The 21,900-nt window shown below is 32.6% G+C and overlaps 2 protein-coding genes across 4 annotated transcripts in view; both read left to right on the forward strand.

Annotated features, from left to right (window-relative positions):
* Nucleotides 1–8,531, forward strand: part of LOC140057122 (capping protein, Arp2/3 and myosin-I linker protein 3-like) — a 35,947-nt gene extending 27,416 nt beyond the window's left edge. For all 3 annotated transcript variants that reach the window (XM_072102663.1, XM_072102664.1, XM_072102665.1), the window contains 7 exons: nt 483–552; nt 764–1,136; nt 1,451–1,518; nt 4,193–4,473; nt 5,056–6,274; nt 6,428–6,532; nt 6,996–8,531. In XM_072102663.1, coding sequence (XP_071958764.1) covers nt 483–552; nt 764–1,136; nt 1,451–1,518; nt 4,193–4,473; nt 5,056–6,274; nt 6,428–6,532; nt 6,996–7,078 — 2,199 coding nt within the window. In that variant the 3' untranslated portion in view covers nt 7,079–8,531. The remainder of the gene's footprint in view (nt 1–482; nt 553–763; nt 1,137–1,450; nt 1,519–4,192; nt 4,474–5,055; nt 6,275–6,427; nt 6,533–6,995) is intronic.
* Nucleotides 8,532–13,576: 5,045 nt separating this feature from the next.
* Nucleotides 13,577–18,916, forward strand: LOC140057588 (uncharacterized). The gene is made up of 12 exons (XM_072103303.1): nt 13,577–13,683; nt 13,823–13,917; nt 14,255–14,395; nt 14,882–14,983; nt 15,236–15,382; nt 15,571–15,699; nt 16,336–16,434; nt 16,841–16,942; nt 17,127–17,249; nt 17,515–17,604; nt 17,922–18,023; nt 18,378–18,916. Exons 1-12 carry the CDS (start codon nt 13,577–13,579, stop codon nt 18,401–18,403), a joined length of 1,263 nt encoding a protein of 420 aa, XP_071959404.1. The 3' UTR covers nt 18,404–18,916.
* The last annotated feature ends 2,984 nt before the right edge of the window (nt 18,917–21,900 follow it).

Below are 21,900 nucleotides of genomic sequence, written 5' to 3' on the forward strand. Positions count from 1 at the left end.
TATTTATATATTGAAATTTATGTATTGCTTCATAAGGTAATGATACAGTACATTTAATTGAATATTTTCCCCTCCTTATTACAAAAAAACATCATTTGATTTTAATATTTGAATATACTGTAATATTATTTTAAAAATCCTTATTTCATTTTCCTTGTTTAAGATCCCACCACATTACTTGGTGTAATGTTCTATTTTAAGGCTATTGTTTTGCATCCTAATACTTGACATTGTGCTTTTTATTCAGTATTAGTTTAAAGTATTACAGCGGCCTGACCCAGATATTGACATCCTTAACCTTCATCCACCAATCAGATTGCATAGAAGGTTGATGTTCTGATTGGCTGGCAGAAAGCATATAAGGACAGAAATTTTAATACAAAATCATTACAGTAAACTTTAATAAAACACACAAGATAAAAGAGATATCTTTACTATCATATTTTCTTTTAGTAAAGTAGAGAAATAATTTTTTCTTTTAGGAAGACAAGCCTCGCAGGACAAAAAGGAGTATTCGACCAAAGTCGCAGTTCATTCCACACGATAAACCAGGTAGTTGTTTTATCTGTTTAGCATTTTATTGTTTGTTTAAACATTTTTTTAAAATATAAAATGTGTTAATTTGCTTTATATCTTGTCTCAAAGCGCAGAAAATATTTTCCTTATATTTCCAAAAACAAAGGATTTAATTTTAGGACTTTGTATAAGTTGTAGGTAAAATCTCTATATAAGAAAATTATAACATTAATTTGATATATTTCAGATATGGGTGGTGTTGAACCAATTACAGAAGCAGAAATTGATATTCCACCATTGGTGCAATCGGTTATACCACCAAAACCAGCTACACAGATAAAAACTATAAATGACATCGGAACTGGTGGAGAGATAACTCCGCTAGCATCAATAACAAAGGATAGACCAAGGAGGCCTAAGCGCACCAGACCAACTCGTCCCACGGTCCAACCACCATCTGAACCCATCCAGGAAGACTCGCAAGCTTTTAAAATCCAAACTGTTGATGCGTTTTATACTCCAACCGTCGTACCGGAGGAACACCGCAATGAAGTGCCGAAGCAGAAGAAAGAAAGTAAAGAAGAAAAGGGTGAACATAAGAAGAAGCAAGAGTCTAAGCCGTATGTTGTATTCATTTTCATCTGTTTATATTCAACCATTTTGAATTATGGGATAGGTGGGGTGGGATGTGGTTTTTGTGGTGTTTTGTCAACTTTATTAATTCATTTTAACTACATTATTAATAATCTATAATAAAGTAGAACTTCCTTCGAGACAAAGAAAATATATATGTCCCCTGAATAGAGGTTGACCATTGCTCCTTTATTTCACATAAAGCCTTAATAGGCTTGTTACAATAGAGGGATTCTACTGTACCTAAACTATATTTATCTACCAGATTTTATCTAATTCTAAAATTTCATTTTTATTTTAGGAAAAAACCATTTTTCAACATTTTTTCTCGAAAACGAGACAAAAGTCCAAATCCAAAGAAAAAAGAAGGTAAGGTACTATTTTTATTAATTTTAACATTTAATATATTGATAATGAACAACTGTTATGTATTTATTCACAAGTTTCTGATAGAACTTTTGCCATTATTATACAATGCTTTTGAGTGGCCTTATTGAATAGACCGGTCCGTCTGTCAATTCATGAAAATATTCTCTCTATTCCATAAATACGAACAGTTTGGTATTTGTTTGAAAACACTGCTCCAAAGTAAATACAGCAGCAAACATTGTAGTTTGATTGATGAATCTGTGCATAATTGGCTCATAGTCATGACCCAATATCCAAATAACCAATCAATTTCGTGAGTGGAGTAGCCAAACCAGGTTCATCTCACCAAGCATCTTATCTTATATCATCAGTTTTGTATTTTTATACATTGTATTGAACAAATTCTAGTTAATTATAGTTAATGTTTGTTTCATTTGTGGTATTTTGTATTGACTATTTTGCATGACATTGTATCTACAGAGAATGATGTAAATGAGATTGAATGGCAATATGATGTAACTAGTCTGGTTTCATTACCATTTAAACACGCTATTGTTTGCTAAAATAAATCATTCATTTGCTGCGAGTTTACATCGATTAAAAAAAAATATATGTAGAAAAAATACAAGTCTTCTGTAAATAAACTACAGTCTTCATGTAAGAAGGTGTCGAGAACAACACAACAACAACGTGGAAGATCTAATACTGTGTGGATATTTAGAGACACTTTTTGGTGGCAACAAGCATTTTTGACCAAACGAATATTCCAGTATGTGCTGCATGATGAACCTGAAATCTAAAGTTTTATTTGAAATTATAATATTGATGAAGTTTGGCACAATTGGAGAAGATGCTTCAAACCACATGAGGAACAGAGATTATTTCTGAAACCAAACCTGCTGTGATAGAAGGTTGATGACATAGAAAGCTTAACAATTACTTACAGTATATTTGTATATTTATGTACCAAAGGACCAACTGCTGTATACACCCGATGGTTGAAGATCTTTCAGAATTCAACAATGACTGTATTTCCAAAAAGTTTAACAACATAGGATTTTAACTGCTTCCCTCATAGAGCGATGTCATAGAGAGATGTCAAAGTTCAAATGATGATTAACGTAAGATGGATCCATTTAGATATATTGGTAAACAAGTTGGCCTGTTTTCCTTGGAAGATTACATAGTTGCAAATTGGATATATACAACATTTTAAAACTAAAAAGCTGAAAATGAACAACATTACTCTCTGAACTAACCAATTGACTGTTGTTGATGAAAACAAAAAATAACATTTTATATAAAACTTTATTCGGTATGTTACCCAACACTATCATACTGATCTACTAATACTTTAGCAAATATATTTGAAACATTTTATAAGCACTATATTATTGTTTTAGTTAGTTTTAGCTTAATTATTATTAGTCTAATTATTATTAGTCTAAACTATTAAATGATTATTACAGATATTCTGATTAATGATGAGGCTATTCATAGGTACATTGTACCTTAACATTCATGAAGTGTGCTGTAACTTTCCAATTCGTGCAATTCCAAATTCTGAAATTTGTTTTAGGAGATAATAATATAAATATAAATAGTTATTTATTAACCTGTATAAATTATAGAAATGTATAATAAAATATAGTTTTTTACAATGCTATTTGTTTCATGTTTCCATTTATTGGTTGTGATACATTTTTATAATTGAGGTGTGGTATACCACTTGCCCTGGGGTTATCGCATATTGTAATAATCATGTGGTATCATGTGGATCATGTAGCATATCATTTGATATATCTGGCATATAATGTAACTAATCATGTGACACCAATATTGTATCCAAGTAGAAGCTGTGCCATACAGTATTATTTTGGGGTTTTCTGATGAGCTCCAGTGATTCGATATTGACACATGCTTAGATATCATGGTTCTTAGCTTAGCTCAGTACCTTTATTTGCCTTGTGGCGTACATAATGACCTACCTCCCACTGAATATTCAGAAATCATAAGTCCTATCCTTTGATTGGGTCTTTTCCTAAAAATAATAAAAATGTCTCCCCACATTTCTGAAAATCCTGAATATGCCAGAACTTGAACTCTTCTCAATTTTGATTATGCCCCAAACTACATACTGTACATGAAAGCAACCTTCAGTTACCCTCTTTAATACAAACCTGAAGTAGAGCATGAGTCATGGTGCATCAATGGATTAATATCAATAGCAGGCACATTTAAACATTTTAATATGACTGAAATTTCAGAGATCTTTGAGACATACATTGTAGACTGACATTGTTAGCCTAAATTGTGAAAAATGTTATTGACTTTACTGTCTTCACACTGATAGAGTATGGTGTATTTGCATACAAAGCTAATAGCAATGTCAGAGAACACGCAAAATGTTTCGTCCTTTGTAACGCTTCTTAGCATCATCGAAAAGATTTTTATTATGTCAGCGTCTTTAGCTAAAACTCTACATTCTGCGTTTTCCATACACATACAGATGTAAAATGTGTCAGTTTCGTATGTGTGAACCGGGTCATAGATCGATGTAAAAATAGAGGTTTTATATCAATAATAGTATAAAAATTAATCATGAACTACTGAACTTTATGACCTTGATGTGACCTTGAAGTCTTATTGGAAAATATTGTCTATTTACTTTTAGATCCAAAAGACAAGAAGTCAAAACAAGATGATAAGAAAAAGAGAAAGGGATCAAAAGATGTCCAGCCTGTTGCTGCTCCTGTTGAAGAAAAACCAACTCCACCTCCTGCTGAAACAAAGCCTCCTGCTTCTCCAGCCCCAGTTCCATCATCCCCACCCCCTGCAGAAGATACTCCATCCCCAGTTCATGCAGTTGAGAAAAAACCCATGAAACCACCTACTGGAGGTATGGGCTTTGGAATGATGTTGGGACAAGCTGATCTCGATAAACATTTGAGCAAGGTAAGGAGTGTTATAAAATAATAATTTTTATATAACACCTATATAAATTCCTGTCATTTGATTGGACGAATGTGGGTCACATGGCGTGCAATAGTACGCACTATTCAACGATCGTTAAATAGTACTTTTTGAAACATTTTTGTGTACGAAAAAAAACCGTCTAGATGTTATATAAAACAAATAATGAATGTTTTGTATTCGTGTAATGGTACAAATAATGGCACTTGGTGAATGATGAAAGGTTATATCAACTCGGCTTTGCCTCGTTGATATAACCTTTCATCATTCACCTCGTGCCATTATTTGTACCATTGCACTCATAAACATTCATTATTTGTATAATATTGCACATTGAATGTTTATAAAGTAGCAAACCATGCACATAAAATAAGTAACCCATGCAAGGCAAGAACATTTTTCGGATAACTTCGGATAAGTTTACAGATTAAAAAGTAAACAAAAAAACTGGATATATACAGTAGCGATCAAGTAACTCCCAAGTAATAACAAAAAACAATTAAAAAGTAGGTATATATCCCAATAAAAACTATTTTATATCTAAGATGTATCTGTGTTTTGCAGAGAAAATCAAGTTCATCAATACTTAATGCAAAAGATGAAACTGACAAGGCAGTTAAGAAAGAGGACAAGCCAAAAGTAGACAAGGTTGAAGAAGAAGTAGTTGATAAACCTGCAGACAAGGACAAGACAGATGTTGTTGTTGCTGAAAAACAGAATAAAGAACCAGCAAAAGATGAAGTTAGTAAGGAGATTGAGAAAGAACCTGAACAAGTTGAACCAAAAGACAAGAGTGACAACATTTTTGATGCAAATGCAGAAGAGAACAATTCTGTAAACAAAGTTGAAGAAGTCTCTACAAAAGATGAACATAAAATTGTAGAGACGACAGATGAAACAGAGTCTACAAGTGTGGATGAAGTAATATCTGTACAGGAGAACAATATGGAAACAAAAGAAGTAAAAGATAAGGATGTGAAAGATGAGATTAAAAAATCTAGTGATTTTATTGGAAAAGAAGAAAATAGTATAGATTCAACACCAATATCACCCATAAATAAAGTAAATTTGGAAGAAAATTTATTATCTGAATCCAATGATGATGAAAAGCCATCACTGATGGAAGAGAGCATTGTAAATACATCTGAACATGATGTTGAATCACCAAAAGAATTATTAGATAATAAAGACAATACTAAACATGTGCAAAATATAGAAGATAACGATACAACAGAAGAGGATGTAAAAGAGGAAATAAAAGTAGATGAAATAAAAAAAGATGAAATAAAAGAAGAGATGAAAGAGAAGGAAATAAAAAATGATAAAATAGAAGAAAATATAGAGCAAGTAGAAGAGGAGAGTCCTAAACAAGTTACAACGGAAGTATCCAAGGAGACGGATGATGTTAAGGAAGTAGTTAATGACACTGATGGTGCTAAAAAGGAAATCAAAGAAACTTTACCAGATGTAAATGGAACTAATAACACATCTTTGCCAGAAATTGAAATAGAAAAGCCGTTGTCACCTAAGCCTAAACCTTTGTCTCCAAAGCCAGTCTCACCTCCCGGCCCACGACCAAGGAAGTCTCTTGACTTAAAAACCAATTATGATACTACATATAATGAACTTCCATCGCCTACGAAACAAAAGAGCCCAGTAAAACCCACTCCAACACCAAGACCAAAATCTACCCAGCCTGCTAATCGCCCTGGACCACCACCTATTACCAAACCTAGGCCTGCATCAATTTCGAAGCCACCACCATCAATAAAGCCAAGGCCAAGTAGGATTTTTGCTCCATTATTTATTTATGTCAATACAATTATACTACTTTAAACATTGTATCAATTTACTGTGTAATACTATTTTACTTGTCACTGTTCACTGTATTATTTTACATATTTTTTTTATAATAGAACAAATCATTTTCTTTTAGAAAAACCTGGTGGTAGCTTACGTGCAGTAACCGAACCATCAAATGCTGAAACAAATGGAACTTCAAATGGAGTTAGTTCACCAGAAGTATCTGCCAAACCTCAAGGTAATTGACAATGTATTATTTTTCATTGTATATAGTGCAGCTACAAAACTGATAATAGATAGATAACATTATATATATGTATAATAACTCTATTTAAAATCTATTTAAATATAGAAAATGAGAAAAATGAAAACAAATTTATTTAATAAATAAATGGAGGAGATGCCACTAAGGCAAAATCCTGAGATGTGTTTCACTACCTTTACGAAAAAAATAACACACTAAACATTGACAAAGAAGTATGGGTCATTTAAACGAATGATAAACCATGGAAGAGTTATTTTCCTGGATAAACTGTGGAAGCTGACATTATGGAATAGAAATTTTCCATGTGTCTACTTACATACCATTGATCACCTGATTTTCGGTACTATTATCTAGATTTCTCCAGTATCATAGGAAAATTCCGTAATCAAATACCACACATGTTTCAATTGTTTTTAACCCATTTTTATAATTTTAGTAAAATCTCGACCAAAATCTATTGAGACGTCGCCGTCTAAGGCATCACCTGAAGTAGCTGACAAGAACCTCAGTCCCAAATAGAAGAAAATACAAATAGCGTACTATAAGATTGTAGTCTTTACTCAGGTGTGAAATTACAAAGTCATTGCTGTCATTCTTCTGCAACAGTATGAAACAGTGGAATAGTGATCCCATAGAGCCAAACGGTTTTTGTAGAATGTTAAAACAGTTTCACTTCATCTTCCGTCCTGTTCAGAGTTTGTGATTAGCTTGAACAGTGGAAAAAATGAATCCAACGTGCCTACTTTGTATTTAGTGCAATGATCCCATTGCAGCTAAAAAACAAAGCTATATTGAGGTTGGGTGCAGGTGAAGCATCAGAGTCAAAATGAGAAACAAATCAATGAAATCAAAGAAGGAAGAAAGCAACGATACATTGAAACTGGTATTGATTTATACAGGACGACTACCATCAGCGGACGGCCGCAATTAGCAAGTAGAGCGGCGTCTTAGAAGTCTGTAGTTGATGAAGCAGTTTATACAAAAACTGATGGTAGCTGGTTCCATATTTTTCACCATATTCTTCCACCATATTCATCCAACATTTCACACGGCTTACTCGAATGTAAACATTTATTAGTTTCAATTCGTCTTATGGCATACCTGTCACGATACTTACCTAGAGGCAGCCTTTCATTGCTATTTCATCATAAATATGACGACATACCAAGGTGGTCCAAAAAACTGAACACATTCTATTACTACTATACGTTGAATATATTGTTTTTTTATCGAAATCAAGTTTACATTATACATTAGGCCTACAGAAACATAAATTAAACAAAAACATAATATTTTTTCGTAGAAATGGCGTGTCATACTTATACTTAAATTATAATTAATTACCTAGTAATAAGTCGGGTAGTTCGAATTTTTTTAATAGTTTATATTAAAACAAGTAGAAAATGAATATGACCAATAATAAGAATAATATATTTTTTTTTAATTTCATGAAAATGAAATAAGAATAATACTGTATTAATAACTAATAATAATGTTAATAACAATATGTAATTAGAATTCATACCAATCTACTTTTAGATCATTTCAATATATACATTTTAGATGTGACATGTATGTTTAACCATGTTGCTGTGTACATTAAAGTCCTATTTCTAGAATAGTTTTCCTAATCTAGAAATGACCATTCTTGTGAAATTAAGTATGGCTAACCATGTCCCCTCGCAACGACTCGAAAACAGTACACACCACCCTTGATAGGGTTTTCAAACTATTTTATTGAAACGAAATCTATAAACTATTTGAGGAATTGAGTAAAACTGGCTTACCGGTATCATGTTCCCTAATGTTAAGCTTCTATTATTTACTGCGCATGTACATTTTAAAATCAAGGTACTAAATTTAACCAACAAATAATCAATTAGTCGTAAATTCATGCATTGCTTATTATTAATATTTAAATTAAATTAATTAATTAATTAATGTATTTAAATTCATGCATTGCTTATTATTAATATTTAAATTAAATTAATTAATTAATTAATGTATTTAAATTCATGCATTGCTTATTATTAATATTTAAATTAAATTAATTAATTAATTAATTTAAATTCATGCATTGCTTATTATTAATAATTAAATTAATTAATTAATTAATGTATTTAAATTCATGCATTGCTTATTATTAATATTTAAATTAAATTAATTAATTAATTAATGTATTTAAATTCATGCATTGCTTATTATTAATATTTAAATTAAATTAATTAATTAATTAATGTATTTAAATTCATGCATTGCTTATTATTAATATTTAAATTAAATTAATTAATTAATTAATTTAAATTCATGCATTGCTTATTATTAATATTTAAATTAAATTAATTAATTAATTAATTTAAATTCATGCATTGCTTATTATTAATATTTAAATTAAATTAATTAATTAATTAATTTAAATTCATGCATTGCTTATTATTAATATTTAAATTGCTTATTAATATTTTGTTTTGCGTATATACGGGTTCGTATGGCAGTGTGTGAATTAATTTTTGATGAATAGTTTGAGGGTAAAGTCAATTTTTTGGTTTAAACATTGACTGCGGTAAAAATATCATTGAAATTACCATTATATAGCTGAAATAAACTGGTCCAATTGAATACCTTGACCAAATTGAAACATACATTTATGCGGAAATACAGTACTCAAAATTAATTTTTTAGGCTGTTATCGTATTTTTATTTTTAAAATTTATCAAATCAATTAAAAGTATCAAATTATAAAATGTCACTTGTCAAAAATGTCAATGGCCATCCTTTCAACATATTCCATTGATATACACTTTTTCAATGAAAAAAAAAGAAAAAAAAACATAACACTAAATTATCAATGGCACCAGACGTAAATGTTAGTATTATGTTCCCGTTTGTGACCACCAATAATTGATCCACCCATTAAGCTCTGTCTACACTATCAATATAGTTTGGAAAAAAAGTGTGAATGTTCCTAAATATGGTAGTGATGCGATCATATATGGCCAATTTTTGTTTTGATAGTGTAAAAACATAGTATTTGAGGGCCAGCTTGCTATAGCGCATGTTGTAAAATTCGACCACCATTCTCCTCAACTTTATTTCTATATTAAATCCAAACCACCAATTAAAAGGATTAAATTAATATATTGTGAAGTATTGCATATACTATGCATCGCTATACTTTTAATTATTTTTATATTACCGGACCATTTTGTATATTCGGTATACCTTTACGAAAACAAAAATATATGTATATTTTTCTGAGGTGTTTAAACCTGCGAATCTATGACTATGTAAATGATAATTTAACTTTAAAATATAATGTACTGAAATCTTAAAAACGCGAATACCAGAAACATAACGTGATTGTTAGAATATTGTTTTATATTTATTGGTGAGGCTAACATGTATATAGAATGTCTTGCCATTGTGTAAACATCATAATTATACCATCATTTAAAAAAAGTTTAGAGGCAAATGTTATTGTACAGATAATAACATTGCCTTGCAATAATTTGATATTTTAACAATACGAAAATCACCACCAGTGAGACATGTAAAAAGAAATTCACCAGATAAGATGATCAATTCTTGTGAAGCGCTTATATCTAAAGGCGCTATAGAAATGATCTATATAGCGGTTTCCCCTCGAATAATTATAACCAAAACATACAACCTTTTCGTTTACTCATTTGTAGATTACTTGCCACTTTCTACCAATGTCATACCACGTTGTGTAGTTGTGTGTTTTTTTTAAGAATTTTGATTCTAAGCTGGTATCTATAAATAAAAATATAATTTTACATTGAAGTACGAATAGAACAATTTTGTTTGAAATGCAGTTGTAAATAGTGTTTACATAAACAAAAATATACAGATACATTTGACTTGATTTATTAGTAGCATGATGCCTTTAGTTTTTCTATATAATTTTATATTACTTTTATAAAGGTATGTTTAATAAGGTTGAACATGTTTTTTTAAATGTTAATATGGTGCGATGATACAATTAAGTTAGTTGATATATATTCTTTCTATTTTAAAACAATTGGAAGCAACACTGAGGCAACTCAATTGTGCTCATCGTCGACATATTTGCGCTAATGTCCGTTTAGCTCATGTCGACCAGTTAGATTGAGTTCCGTGTCGCCCTAAGCCCACCGTCATGTTTGAAGTTTTGTATGGTGGAAAAACATAGTAAATTTTTTTTAAAGAAAGTACAAAACAGAAACGACGTGGAAATGTTTTCAACTTTACCTATATTTACTTGTACAGACTATTTTTTGTTTGTTTCTACGTTGTGTCGTAGTGTTACCCTCCCTTCCACTATATTTAAGAACTATAATGTATCTAGCCTGATATTTTAAAACAGAAAATTATCTTTTATAAATAATTGTGATCATTGCCTTTTCATTAAATGAAGTTTGCTTATTCAAACAATGTATATAATTTACGGTGATGAATTATTAATTATAATATAAAACTTGTATGTTTTTATAAATGATGTTTCTGTGGTTTTGATTCAACAGTAATAATAATACTTGTTTCCGTTTAAAGACCAATTTACACAGACGAACGGTTAGCGGAAACCGCGTAGTTTTTCCCACGTACAACCTGTACCTATCATTAGTGGAAACCGGCCGTCCGCTCCGCGTTATGTGTTAAAGGTCATAAGGAATAACTTCTATATTATTACCATTACCGTCCGCCTGTGTAAATTGGTCTTTGGGCTACGTTCAAACTGAGTCCGGTGGCCGGATAATTAATCATGGGAAATGTATAGTGTTAAAACTGTCACGAACATCCCGGAGTTCTATCATCTATGAAACATCTCCCAGTATCTGATTTTTAGTTTTAAGTTATTAAACGAATTGTACATAAGTATAATATTATAATTGTTTATCTAATAATAATATAAACTAGCGGATCGCTACAATGATTTAGTTACATTTTTGATGTATTTTCTATACTATGATATTGCAATATTATATGAAAAATATTAGTTGAAATAAAACAACTTTTATTTGCTAATTATAAGTTGTTCTTTATTCTTGATATTGTGAAATATTATTTTTAATATGAATACGGTTCAAGTAAAGCTATTATATAGTAAGGCTGTACTCGGAAGTAAATTCGCGGAACCATTCCGTTACCAAATAAAACAAAATCGGTCGAATAGCATGCCTAAAGAACGATAGAAAAACACTCAAGTCACCTAATCTTTGTGTTGTCAATTAAATTGTTGCGTATGGAATGTAGTTAATTTATTTAAACAAGCAGCTCGTCCGCATCATAGAAAAAGATGTGGCGCTCATTCGATAACTTTTGATACTATGCAAATTGTAACATGTGCAACTGTTGCCTGCCGTTTCAACATTCCGTTCTGCAAGCCTCATTCATTTTGACGTCGGATAGTCGCCTGGAAGCAATAAGGGCACATTGTATAGGTCTAGTGATTGGAAAAAGAAAACAAAATGTATTTAAATGTATTACTTTTGTTGTCTTCGTGTATATTTACATTAGCTGTTTTTAACGATATTAAGATTGGTAATTCAACTATTACAAGAAGTCCCTTTTTCGCCGGTAAGACTCCGTCTTCCTCTCCGAATTATGAACCTCTATCCGAATCTACGAAAACTGCGATCTTAGAAGAGCAAAACAATGGAAGAAGAAATGTATCACCTGTGTCATCGAACATGAACCTTGTGGTATGTTGAAAGAAAAGGTTAAACAAGAAATATTTCTTACAAAAAAACGCTGCTCGCTTATTGAAAAATATTTTTTATTTCAAATTTGTTTTTGAATGTGTCATTTTATTGTCACATAATAGTTATTTTACCTGAAAAAATGTAATTTAAAGCAACAAATACTTAAATTGTCTGTCAGACAATGGTTTTTTGGTTTCTTTTCTCTTTTTATATATGAATAAATATTATTTTTTTGTTACAGAAGTGAATACTCAATTTCTGTCACTTTAGTTAATTTTATTGCTAAGGTCAAGTCTGGGGGTCACTTCATCACCCTAGATATTTCAAGTGTGAAGTATCGTATTACAAACACAAACTTTAATGGACTGTTTTGATAATAATTAAATGAATATCTGACAGTGAATTACAGTCAAAAGTCAGTATTATAGTCAAATGAGATAAATACCCAGAAATGCTTTGGGATTTGTAATTTAGCATGACATGTCCTAACAGACTCTTTTCCCAGAAGTTTTTTGGGTCTAGCAGCTGGAATCTATAAATTATAGTGGGGTTTCCATTTTCGCAAAACTGTCGTCCTTAGATACTATAACTGCTGCTTGCTTTAGCTTCTGATTGAGTAGTCCTAATGGGACGTAGCGGGCTAGAGCAGCAGCGTAAAAAGTTTAGAAAAGTACCGTATTAAATATGTATATATTTATATAATAATCATTAGTCGTTCGCTATTGGATATTGAACGGGCGTAATAGAGTTCACTAAGGTAGAGTGAGACGCAGTATCAATAAATTTATTGCCAGACGAATCTATTCCTACTCTAAATTTTATATAGGCCTATACACTAGTCCATATTCTATTAGAATTCGTTGTAGTTATGATTCACTTGTATCGCGGTTACACTGCTTCCTCACCACGAAACCCATACAATTGGACTAATTTTTCTTGAAAAAAATGTTAGATGTGGGATGACGAACTATTCAAAGCAGCACATCATTCTACAGCCAGTTGCAGATATCCTAGCAGTTCATCCAGGGAGTTTGACGTAAATCAATACGTTGTTAACTTCGAAGGAATAACTCATTTGGCGTCATTCAGTTTACCGTCGTCAATTGGTAGTTGGTTTTATTTGGGTAAATATTATGATTACGCTAGAAGAACATGTTCTGCAGATGTTTCTTCAAATCATTGCTTTGTTTTTAAGCTGGTAAGAAATGTTTATTTTGTTATGTCCCTTACAGAATCCATATGCCTATGGTGCAATTGTATTATACTATGATTTAAACATTCCTTAGCACGTTTTCTCTAGCTTTCGTGGGCTGAAATGACCAAGATTGGGTGTGCCCAGACGTACTGTCCGGATCTTTATGATGTGAAATCCAATATGACAAGAACTGATGTTTGGTATTTTAAATGTAATTACGAAAACGTGTAAGTATTCTGCACAATTAAAATAGTTGTGTATTTTGTCGTCCTAAGTTATGTATGTTTCTTGCGTGTTATTCTGAATGGTTCCCTTTGTTTCTATTATGTATGTATGCCTACAGTAGAACTTTGTTGTTGATTACAGAGGAACTTATCACACGGACGTTGATGCCTACTTAGCGGGAGCTCCGTGTACGGCATGTGCTTCTGGATCTGGATGGTGTGACCAAGGACTATGTGGTGAGTTCAACATGTCAAGTACCGTATATAGTCCTACCGTAGCGTTTATGTATGTGCATTGTTGTGTCGTATGGATGATTTCTTGTAAGATACCTCTTTTCGTCCTGGCCATATCGGAAGAAAATTGTTCTTTATGACCACCGCTCATACCGAAAATCAAATCCTCCCCCAAGAAAATGTGACACACTTAACTAAACAATTAAAACTAATTGGACAAATTGTGGATGAAAATAATTCGTATACTAAATAATATTGAAGAACTTGTCTATATGAGTCATAGGCTTGCATGCAGTATAGTAAGTTATCCACTAAATCTTATGGTTATCTCTTTTTATAGACGAGTCCTGCACAAGCACGAATGATAGTTGCACGTGTGAATGGGTCTCAGCGTGCAATTCACACGGTGCACTTGACCAAGACACTTGTCGCTGTATATGCGAAGATGGTTGGAGTGGACACAACTGTGACAACGAGCCACGTATGTTAAGAAATGTCTACACTATAAAATGAGTTTGATAAAAAGTGTGATGTGCTCAAATATGGTAGTGATACACCTAAATATAGTAGTGATATGGCATCATCATGCATTTCTATGGGCACATCACATTTTTTTTTGTCAAGTAAAGTTTGATGTGTGTAGAAGTGTAGAAAGAGCGTTATGTTATGTATAAATGAGTTGCAACATACTTCAATCAACTTGAGTCTCGAATGTATAGGAACAATAAACAGCATCTGCGCTTTCCCCTGAATACAATCTTTCTCCAATAGGTTGTTTTAACGCTTTTCGAAAAGCCAGCTGTTTGGCCGAATGATTATTGCTTGATTATGATATTTAAAATGATTATACTATTGCCATTTTAATTGTATCATTGTTGGGTTGTCAATCAATGTCGCCTAAATTTCGCAATTTAAACGAAACAACTTTACAGACAATCAATGTTAGTACCGCTTGTCGTTTTTATAGAAACAACAACAGAACTCGTAACCAACCTAGATGATGAAACCTCAACCACGATGAATCAATCCAATGACTCTTCAGTGGCGACGTACAGTCGTACAAACATTGGTAAATAGCAATACATAATTTTGGTACGTAAAGATTCTTAAGCTTGGATTAGAATCTGTATCTATCCTGAGAGGAAACCGCCCGTCCGCTCCGTGTAAATGGTAATCAAGAATATCATAAATGCTAATGTTTATTGCGGTTTACCGTTCGCCTGTGTAAATTGGCCTTAAAACTTATGCTTAACATTTTAAGGTACTGTACATGCTAAAAATAGTACGATTAAATCTATTTATTATGCTATTTTTCCCACAGAAATTCGTATATTAAATAACCCATGCGCTACAAACAATGGCGGTTGTGATCAGGTTTGTAGAGTTTCAGGTTTTTCGAATCGTATAGTGTGTTCTTGCTGGCCTGGTTATAAGCCTGATGAACGCTACACTTATTATATTGTGTGTGGTAAGTGCCAATAGTTATTATAATCATTATTTTATATTATAAAAAATTATTATGAAAATAATGAAATCCAATCTACCATAGAAAAGGCTTACTTAATCGAATAATTAAAACGTTTAAAGATAACTGGTACACTGCATATTATGTGTCCTAAATATGTTACGTAATATTTGCATTAATATATTATTCAGTAAAAAAAGCAGCATGTGCTAATGTTGAATGCGAGCATGTGTGTACAGATATAGGACCAAGTGAACACGAATGTAGCTGTTATGCAAGTTACATTTTGTTTTATGATCAACACAGTTGTGTACTCGACGGTAAGTAGAACTATACGTGCATTTGTATAGCAAGTAAATATATGTTGATAAAGTTTGCGGTACACCACGTGTATTAGTTCTGAAAGGACTGTTAAATTTCTCGACGTTTCGATCAATATGCTTTGATCGTCCTCAGGAGTGAGAAAGTAAATATATGTTTTTTGTAATGAACACTAATGCCATTTTCTTCTCGTCTGGAAGTAGTGAACTACATACAAAATACCACAACACACAACGTAATGCTACACTCCCGTGTATGCACTTTGATACTCAATAAGGCAACATTTAGGGGGTTGGGTTCAGTTATATTTTGAAGTAAGGTTGATTATTTAGCGTGTGAGAGCATACATTACGTTCGGCGTGCGCCTGTGGTATTATGTATAGTACTGTGTGGCGTGTATTCCGTAATGCAAATCTATTCATACGAATCGAACGTTCACTGAGCTCTGAGTAATTTTCCGAATCTTTCATAAAAATACCTATAGTGATCCGAGTAGCCCTATAGTACTATGCACTAATTCAATCAAGAAATCATGACTTTTCCTATATGTTATATTGTACGTATTCTTATTTACAACATAAATTTTACAACACACAATGATCTTGTTTTCATTTATAAAATTGTTTTGTTTTAAGTTTGTTCGTTTGGAACATATTGTAGTATGAACGGCCTTCTGGACGAAGATAAATGCACCTGTCATTGTTTCTCTGGCTACACAGGAGAACTTTGCAATAGTATGTATTAATCTTTAATTACGTAATTTATGTCTGAAACCCGAAACTGCAAAGTAAGCGAGTAATATGTTTAGTGACACACAGGATAAATATATGTGGTTCTTGCATTTCACTTTCGACCAATCAACTTGCACATTCGAGATAAACATTCAACGAATGCATTCATGGCGGACGCTCTATGCACCCTGAAGACGAAAAGTCATCTATTTGCTTCTGGTTTAGGTAGATGTATAGGCCTATGATAATTTAATTGAATTCAAAGTGTAAGGAATATTAGGTATTTTTGGATGGCGAGAGGGATAAATTGCAAAATAAAGTGTGCCTTATTATGTATTTAAGTCTTGGTATAAATATCCTATCGGTCTACTGGTTTTAATGGCTTTAACTGACTTTACACTGTATTTAGTTATGTGTGATGTTGACGACACAGAATGCTGGAAGGATTATGAACCCAGTCCTGTCATTTACTATGATAAAAACGTTTGCCCTGTATTCCGTGTTTCGATAGGTAAGAAATAAATTTAAATAAATATATACTTTTTCTATCTATAATCATTCGCTGGTTTGGTACACAATGCAAATGTTCATTCGCTGGTTTGGTACACAATGCAAATGTTCAGTCAATGACGGCCTGGTGTTTTCAATGAGAACGGCAAGTATCTAAGTAAGCTCTTTTGAAATATTGATTTAAGGTTGTGATCAAGAATTTAATTGTGAAAATGGTGGTTATCTTGAGAAGGAAAGTGGGTTTGAAGAGGTGTCTGGTATGTGCCGTTGTTATTGTCCATTCCCATGGAGCGGTTCGTCTTGTGAAGGTATGACTTTAAGTTGCGTTCCAATTCGGTGTCCAATTTGACCAACCACAACTGTCGTACATTCAGCGTAACTTTAGTTCTCATATCCTCAAGCGAATTCCCTCTTCTCTATCTAGATGAAGTGCCTCGCATGTAATTAATTGATCATACCAGCAATGTCATATGCGACACTATTAAAATGTTAAACGCAGATATACCAAAAACTTGCGCATTTGATCACGTGAATCTTTTAATGTTTTACCTATACCATTTTCTCTTATTGCAGACTGCAATCTAACGTGTGACCATGGTACTATGGATTTTGAAAACTGTACTTGCTCATGTAATGATGGTTATAATGGACCTGAATGCTCCAGTAAGTAAACCAACAAACAGCCATACAAGATACTCGCATAACTGCCAATCGAACGCCTCCAATATTAAAGAAAACGTTTGCTAGGATTTCAATGCATATTTACCATCATTATTAGGCTAATCTGTTTATTGTTACAGTGATACGGTAGTTATAGTTTTGCAGTGTTTTTAAACCTTCTAGTTCGTACACAGTTGGTTGTTGAGAATTTACTGATAACATATTGCATCCTCATCCATCTTTAATGAATTTTAATGGGATTGAAATATCTCGGGTGTTGCACTAAAGCATTGCATGTATTGTTACTATTTTTATTTCAGCACGTTGTAGACAGACATCTCTATTGTGTACACGACACACACACAGAAAATGCAGTAATGACTTAATCCGTAGACTCTGTCCTGTCATGTGCGGTGACTGTGGTATGCTGTTAAATTGTGTTTATTCAACTTCAAAAGTCTGTAGGGTAGTAAAAAAATGACTGACGCGGGGGGGGGGGGGGGTATGTTTCGTACACCTTGATTGTGGAAATCTATAGTGACACGAAGTGGAATTATAATTTGTCTAAAATGATGGCTCAAAGAAATTAGTTTCATATCAAATAGAACCTTCGAGACATCCAAACAAAGTAATACGCCAATAGGGGTGTCCCATGAATAGTTGTTCTATTTTAATAATATTATTATTAAAATATTTATATTTATTTTTAGTTCTTGTACCGTAAATCACTACATCAGAATCTAAACTGACAACAGCACCTGAAATTACAATTACAGATGGTTCCGGTTTAATGGACATCTAAAAACTTATCTAAAATAAGGGTGGAATACAGAAACCGAGCCCGACCGTAATACAAATGAAGTAGGCCTATATGATTGTTCTAAGCTAAGCAATTACACAGTCAACCAAGTGAAGACAGAAGAATGAGAGCTTCAACTATTGCAACGTTTTCAAATAACCACCTGATGCAATGTCAACTACTAGGCAAGATGGAGTATACCTTATGAGAGAAGCATACCTTATGAGAGAAGCATACCTTATGAGAGAAGCATACCTTATGAGAGAAGAATAAACAATGTTGACATAATATAAATATATATTAAACGTACGTGTATAGGCCTACAATAGTATATATTTAAAATATTTTTATAAAAAAGTGTTTATTTATACTTTAAATTGTTATTCCGCAAACATTGTTATATTTTGTAAAAATAAGAAAAACAAAAAATGGAGAAAAAAAGTTGTAAAGAAGAACGGTATTAGGAGTATTTACTAGACTGAGATTATAAGCAATAATATAAAATGCCACATGTTGTACAATGCCTTAAAGTAAAGTATGTTAAATGCAAGACTTACCGACTATTTTGTTCTGTAGTGTGTTGATTTGTGAGTATCATTTGAAGCTGGACTGTAGTCCGTTTTCAAACATAGAAAACAAATCTTTTTGAGAGGTTGCTTCATTTCCCAACAATATCTTGCCCATTACCAGTATTTATGCCTACAGTATCTCCAATTTTGTTTGCTAGTCTCATCTTCATAGTTGCCGCATACTCAGTGGCATAACGGCTTTGTAGAGCGCTCACTGGCTAAACCCAGGGGCCCAGGAGCTTATGGGGCCTCGAGCAATGCCCGGGCATTGAATTATGTCGAAAAGGCATCGGAGGACCACTTAGGGTTCCTAAGCCAGTGGCCTCTATATTACGTTGTGTGTGTACGCGCTTCTTGCCTAGGGAATTTTGTCTTTGCTGTCAATATGCGTGAAAAACATGCATAACAGACAAACAAATCAAGGACGTTGTAGTGGAGCTGTAGCTTGGTGGTTAACGTGCTCCCCCTACTTATCTCTCCAGGGTTATAACACACAACCCTTTCAACTCCACTCCCTAAGCCTCAAATGAGACTCAAACACGATAAATTATAAAATATTATATATTACCCAGATCCTTACTTGGATACAAGGGGCGGTTTATAACCACCGTTTATTAATACAAATATCTCATTTTACCATAATGATTTGTAATCTTATTCGAAATATAATAAATATTTTCTGTCGCGAACAATATTTAAAACATATACATTTCACTTTTAATTCTTATTCACCCACCGTCTGGGGTGTTCATGAAATTTATATTTATGAAAACTAAAGTTATATTTTATTTAAGACAATTATTGTACAGTAGGCCTATGTATTGCATTTTTGGTGTGTGTGTGTTCTTTTATTCACATCGGTCGTCATAATTAAAATAAAAACTAATTATAAAACATAATGTATAATTTTGTCTCAATGTCCAAATTGACATCTGCTTTACTAAGTTAGCTATTTCATAGTAAAACTGATCGGTGTGTAAATAATGCGTCGATATCGATGACAAAAACACTTTTAGGTGAAGTTTACGGTAATAACTCCGGATGTGTTGTGTACGTCACGGGTACTGTAAGAAATAAAAACATGCGGATTAGAAAATAAACATGATGTGCCCAAATATGGTAGTGATATGATAGTGTAGACCATATGTAGACAGAGCTTTAGGGGAGAATTTTGACTGACTAGCATTATGGTAGGAAGTAGTACGGTCTAGTGAATATCATTTACCAATCCATTCAGTCAAAATGACTGGAAAATACATTGGAGCGTCACCGCAAAGACAGAAAAGATGATTTGAATAAATTGTACTCACTACAAATGCCACACATGATTGGGCAATGCCTTCTAATAACTTTATGATGACATCTTTTTTCGGTGTGGCGTGTGCAAAATAACGAGGTTTGTTTGCACGGCGCTAAAAGAAAGTATAACAATCGCCTTTCATTAAACTGATGTAGGCCTACATCATAACGGGATGATAACAAATAATAGCGTTGAACAGTATAATATTATGTTAATTTTTGGAAGTTGTGTTGTTTTAAATCGGTATTATTCATTTTCATTACAATTTTGTAATTTTTGAAATGCGTAATATTATACTTTTATAAAAAAATACATAGCCCAATATTTTACCAACCAATAGACCGACGCGTGCAAACAATGATATATAATATAGTATGTATATATCAACGAAGTCCTCATACCTAGTCCATACTTACTCGAACAGTCGGGTCCATAATAACCGTTGTCGCAAGAACATGAACAGTTCCCAATGTTCAGAGTGCCATTGACGCAATCCAGATTACATTCTTTGAATTAAATTTGTATATGGATTAATGCCAAAAAAGATAAAACTTTCTCAGAAATAACATTCACTGTTTTTAAGTATAGAGATAATGGCTATTCCATTTTACATAATTATTTTTGTTTTAATCACAACTAAGATGTAAGCTAAAATCAGCTTCATCGATAGTTTTGGTAGAAAATTCACAAATAAGCCTACCTTGACACGTATTTCCACTCCACGGGAACGGACAGTAACATCTGCACATATTTGATACAGATTCAAAGCCGCTTTGTTTCTCAAGGTAACCATCATTTTCACAAACAATTCTATCATTGCATTCTAATTTTTAAAAGAAGACATTGTTTAGAATATTTCTTGGTCATGCCAGCTCTATTAAATCCTACATTTTAAATCAAAATACATGCATCATATTAAAGAGTTTTTGATTTACGACGACATATCACCATCGCTTATTGTCTTGTTGGTCTGCGCATGTTATGCAGAGAATACATTTATGTCCACACATGGGCACAATTATGAAATATGTATATTTACTGATAAACAGGGCAAACTTACCAACAGGCGGCTCATATTTCGGACATATATCCCAATCGTACTTTATTCCGGGACGTACATACTGTGTCCAGCAATTCGGTTCGTCTACATTACAAGTTGCTGAAATAGTATTAAGAGAGACAAATACAGTTTAAAATTTAATTTAACAAACTATGAAACTCTATCAGCATTGATTATGAACAAATAGTTAGGTCTCTAGTCTCAGGCCCTGGGTCTAAATGAATTAGAATACCAACATTATAAATAAAACAGAAGACAAGACATTTAGTAAATCCAGATCAATTTCGTAAGAACGTACCATTACAAAACTCTCCCTTGTAGCCTGAAAAACAGTAGCAAGTACATGATGTTTCTACAACCAAACCGTTACAGGAATCACCAACTAAAAAGAATAGAACAAGAAGTGTTTTAGTTAAATGTTCTGAGCGCAAGTATCCATGCAAAATGGTCTTAAACCCCAACAACACGAAAAAATTGGTCTGTTAAAATTTGTCTTCGTGTATTTCATTCCAATTATCTATGATAAGCTATAGTTCAGAAATAATAGTGACAACAATTTTAAACATATAAT

This window comes from Antedon mediterranea, chromosome 8 (assembly GCF_964355755.1).
Source record: "Antedon mediterranea chromosome 8, ecAntMedi1.1, whole genome shotgun sequence".
Taxonomy (NCBI): domain Eukaryota; kingdom Metazoa; phylum Echinodermata; class Crinoidea; order Comatulida; family Antedonidae; genus Antedon; species Antedon mediterranea.

Bases quoted from the DNA above. Each gene is read 5' to 3' on its own strand.
- LOC140057588 (XM_072103303.1), top strand. From the start codon at position 13,577: ATGACCAAGATTGGGTGTGCCCAGACGTACTGTCCGGATCTTTATGAT. The intron at 13,918-14,254 runs GTGAGTTCAACA...CTCTTTTTATAG, and splicing joins GTGTGACCAAGGACTATGTG to ACGAGTCCTGCACAAGCACG. The intron at 15,700-16,335 runs GTAAGTAGAACT...TTTTGTTTTAAG, and splicing joins ACACAGTTGTGTACTCGACG to TTTGTTCGTTTGGAACATAT.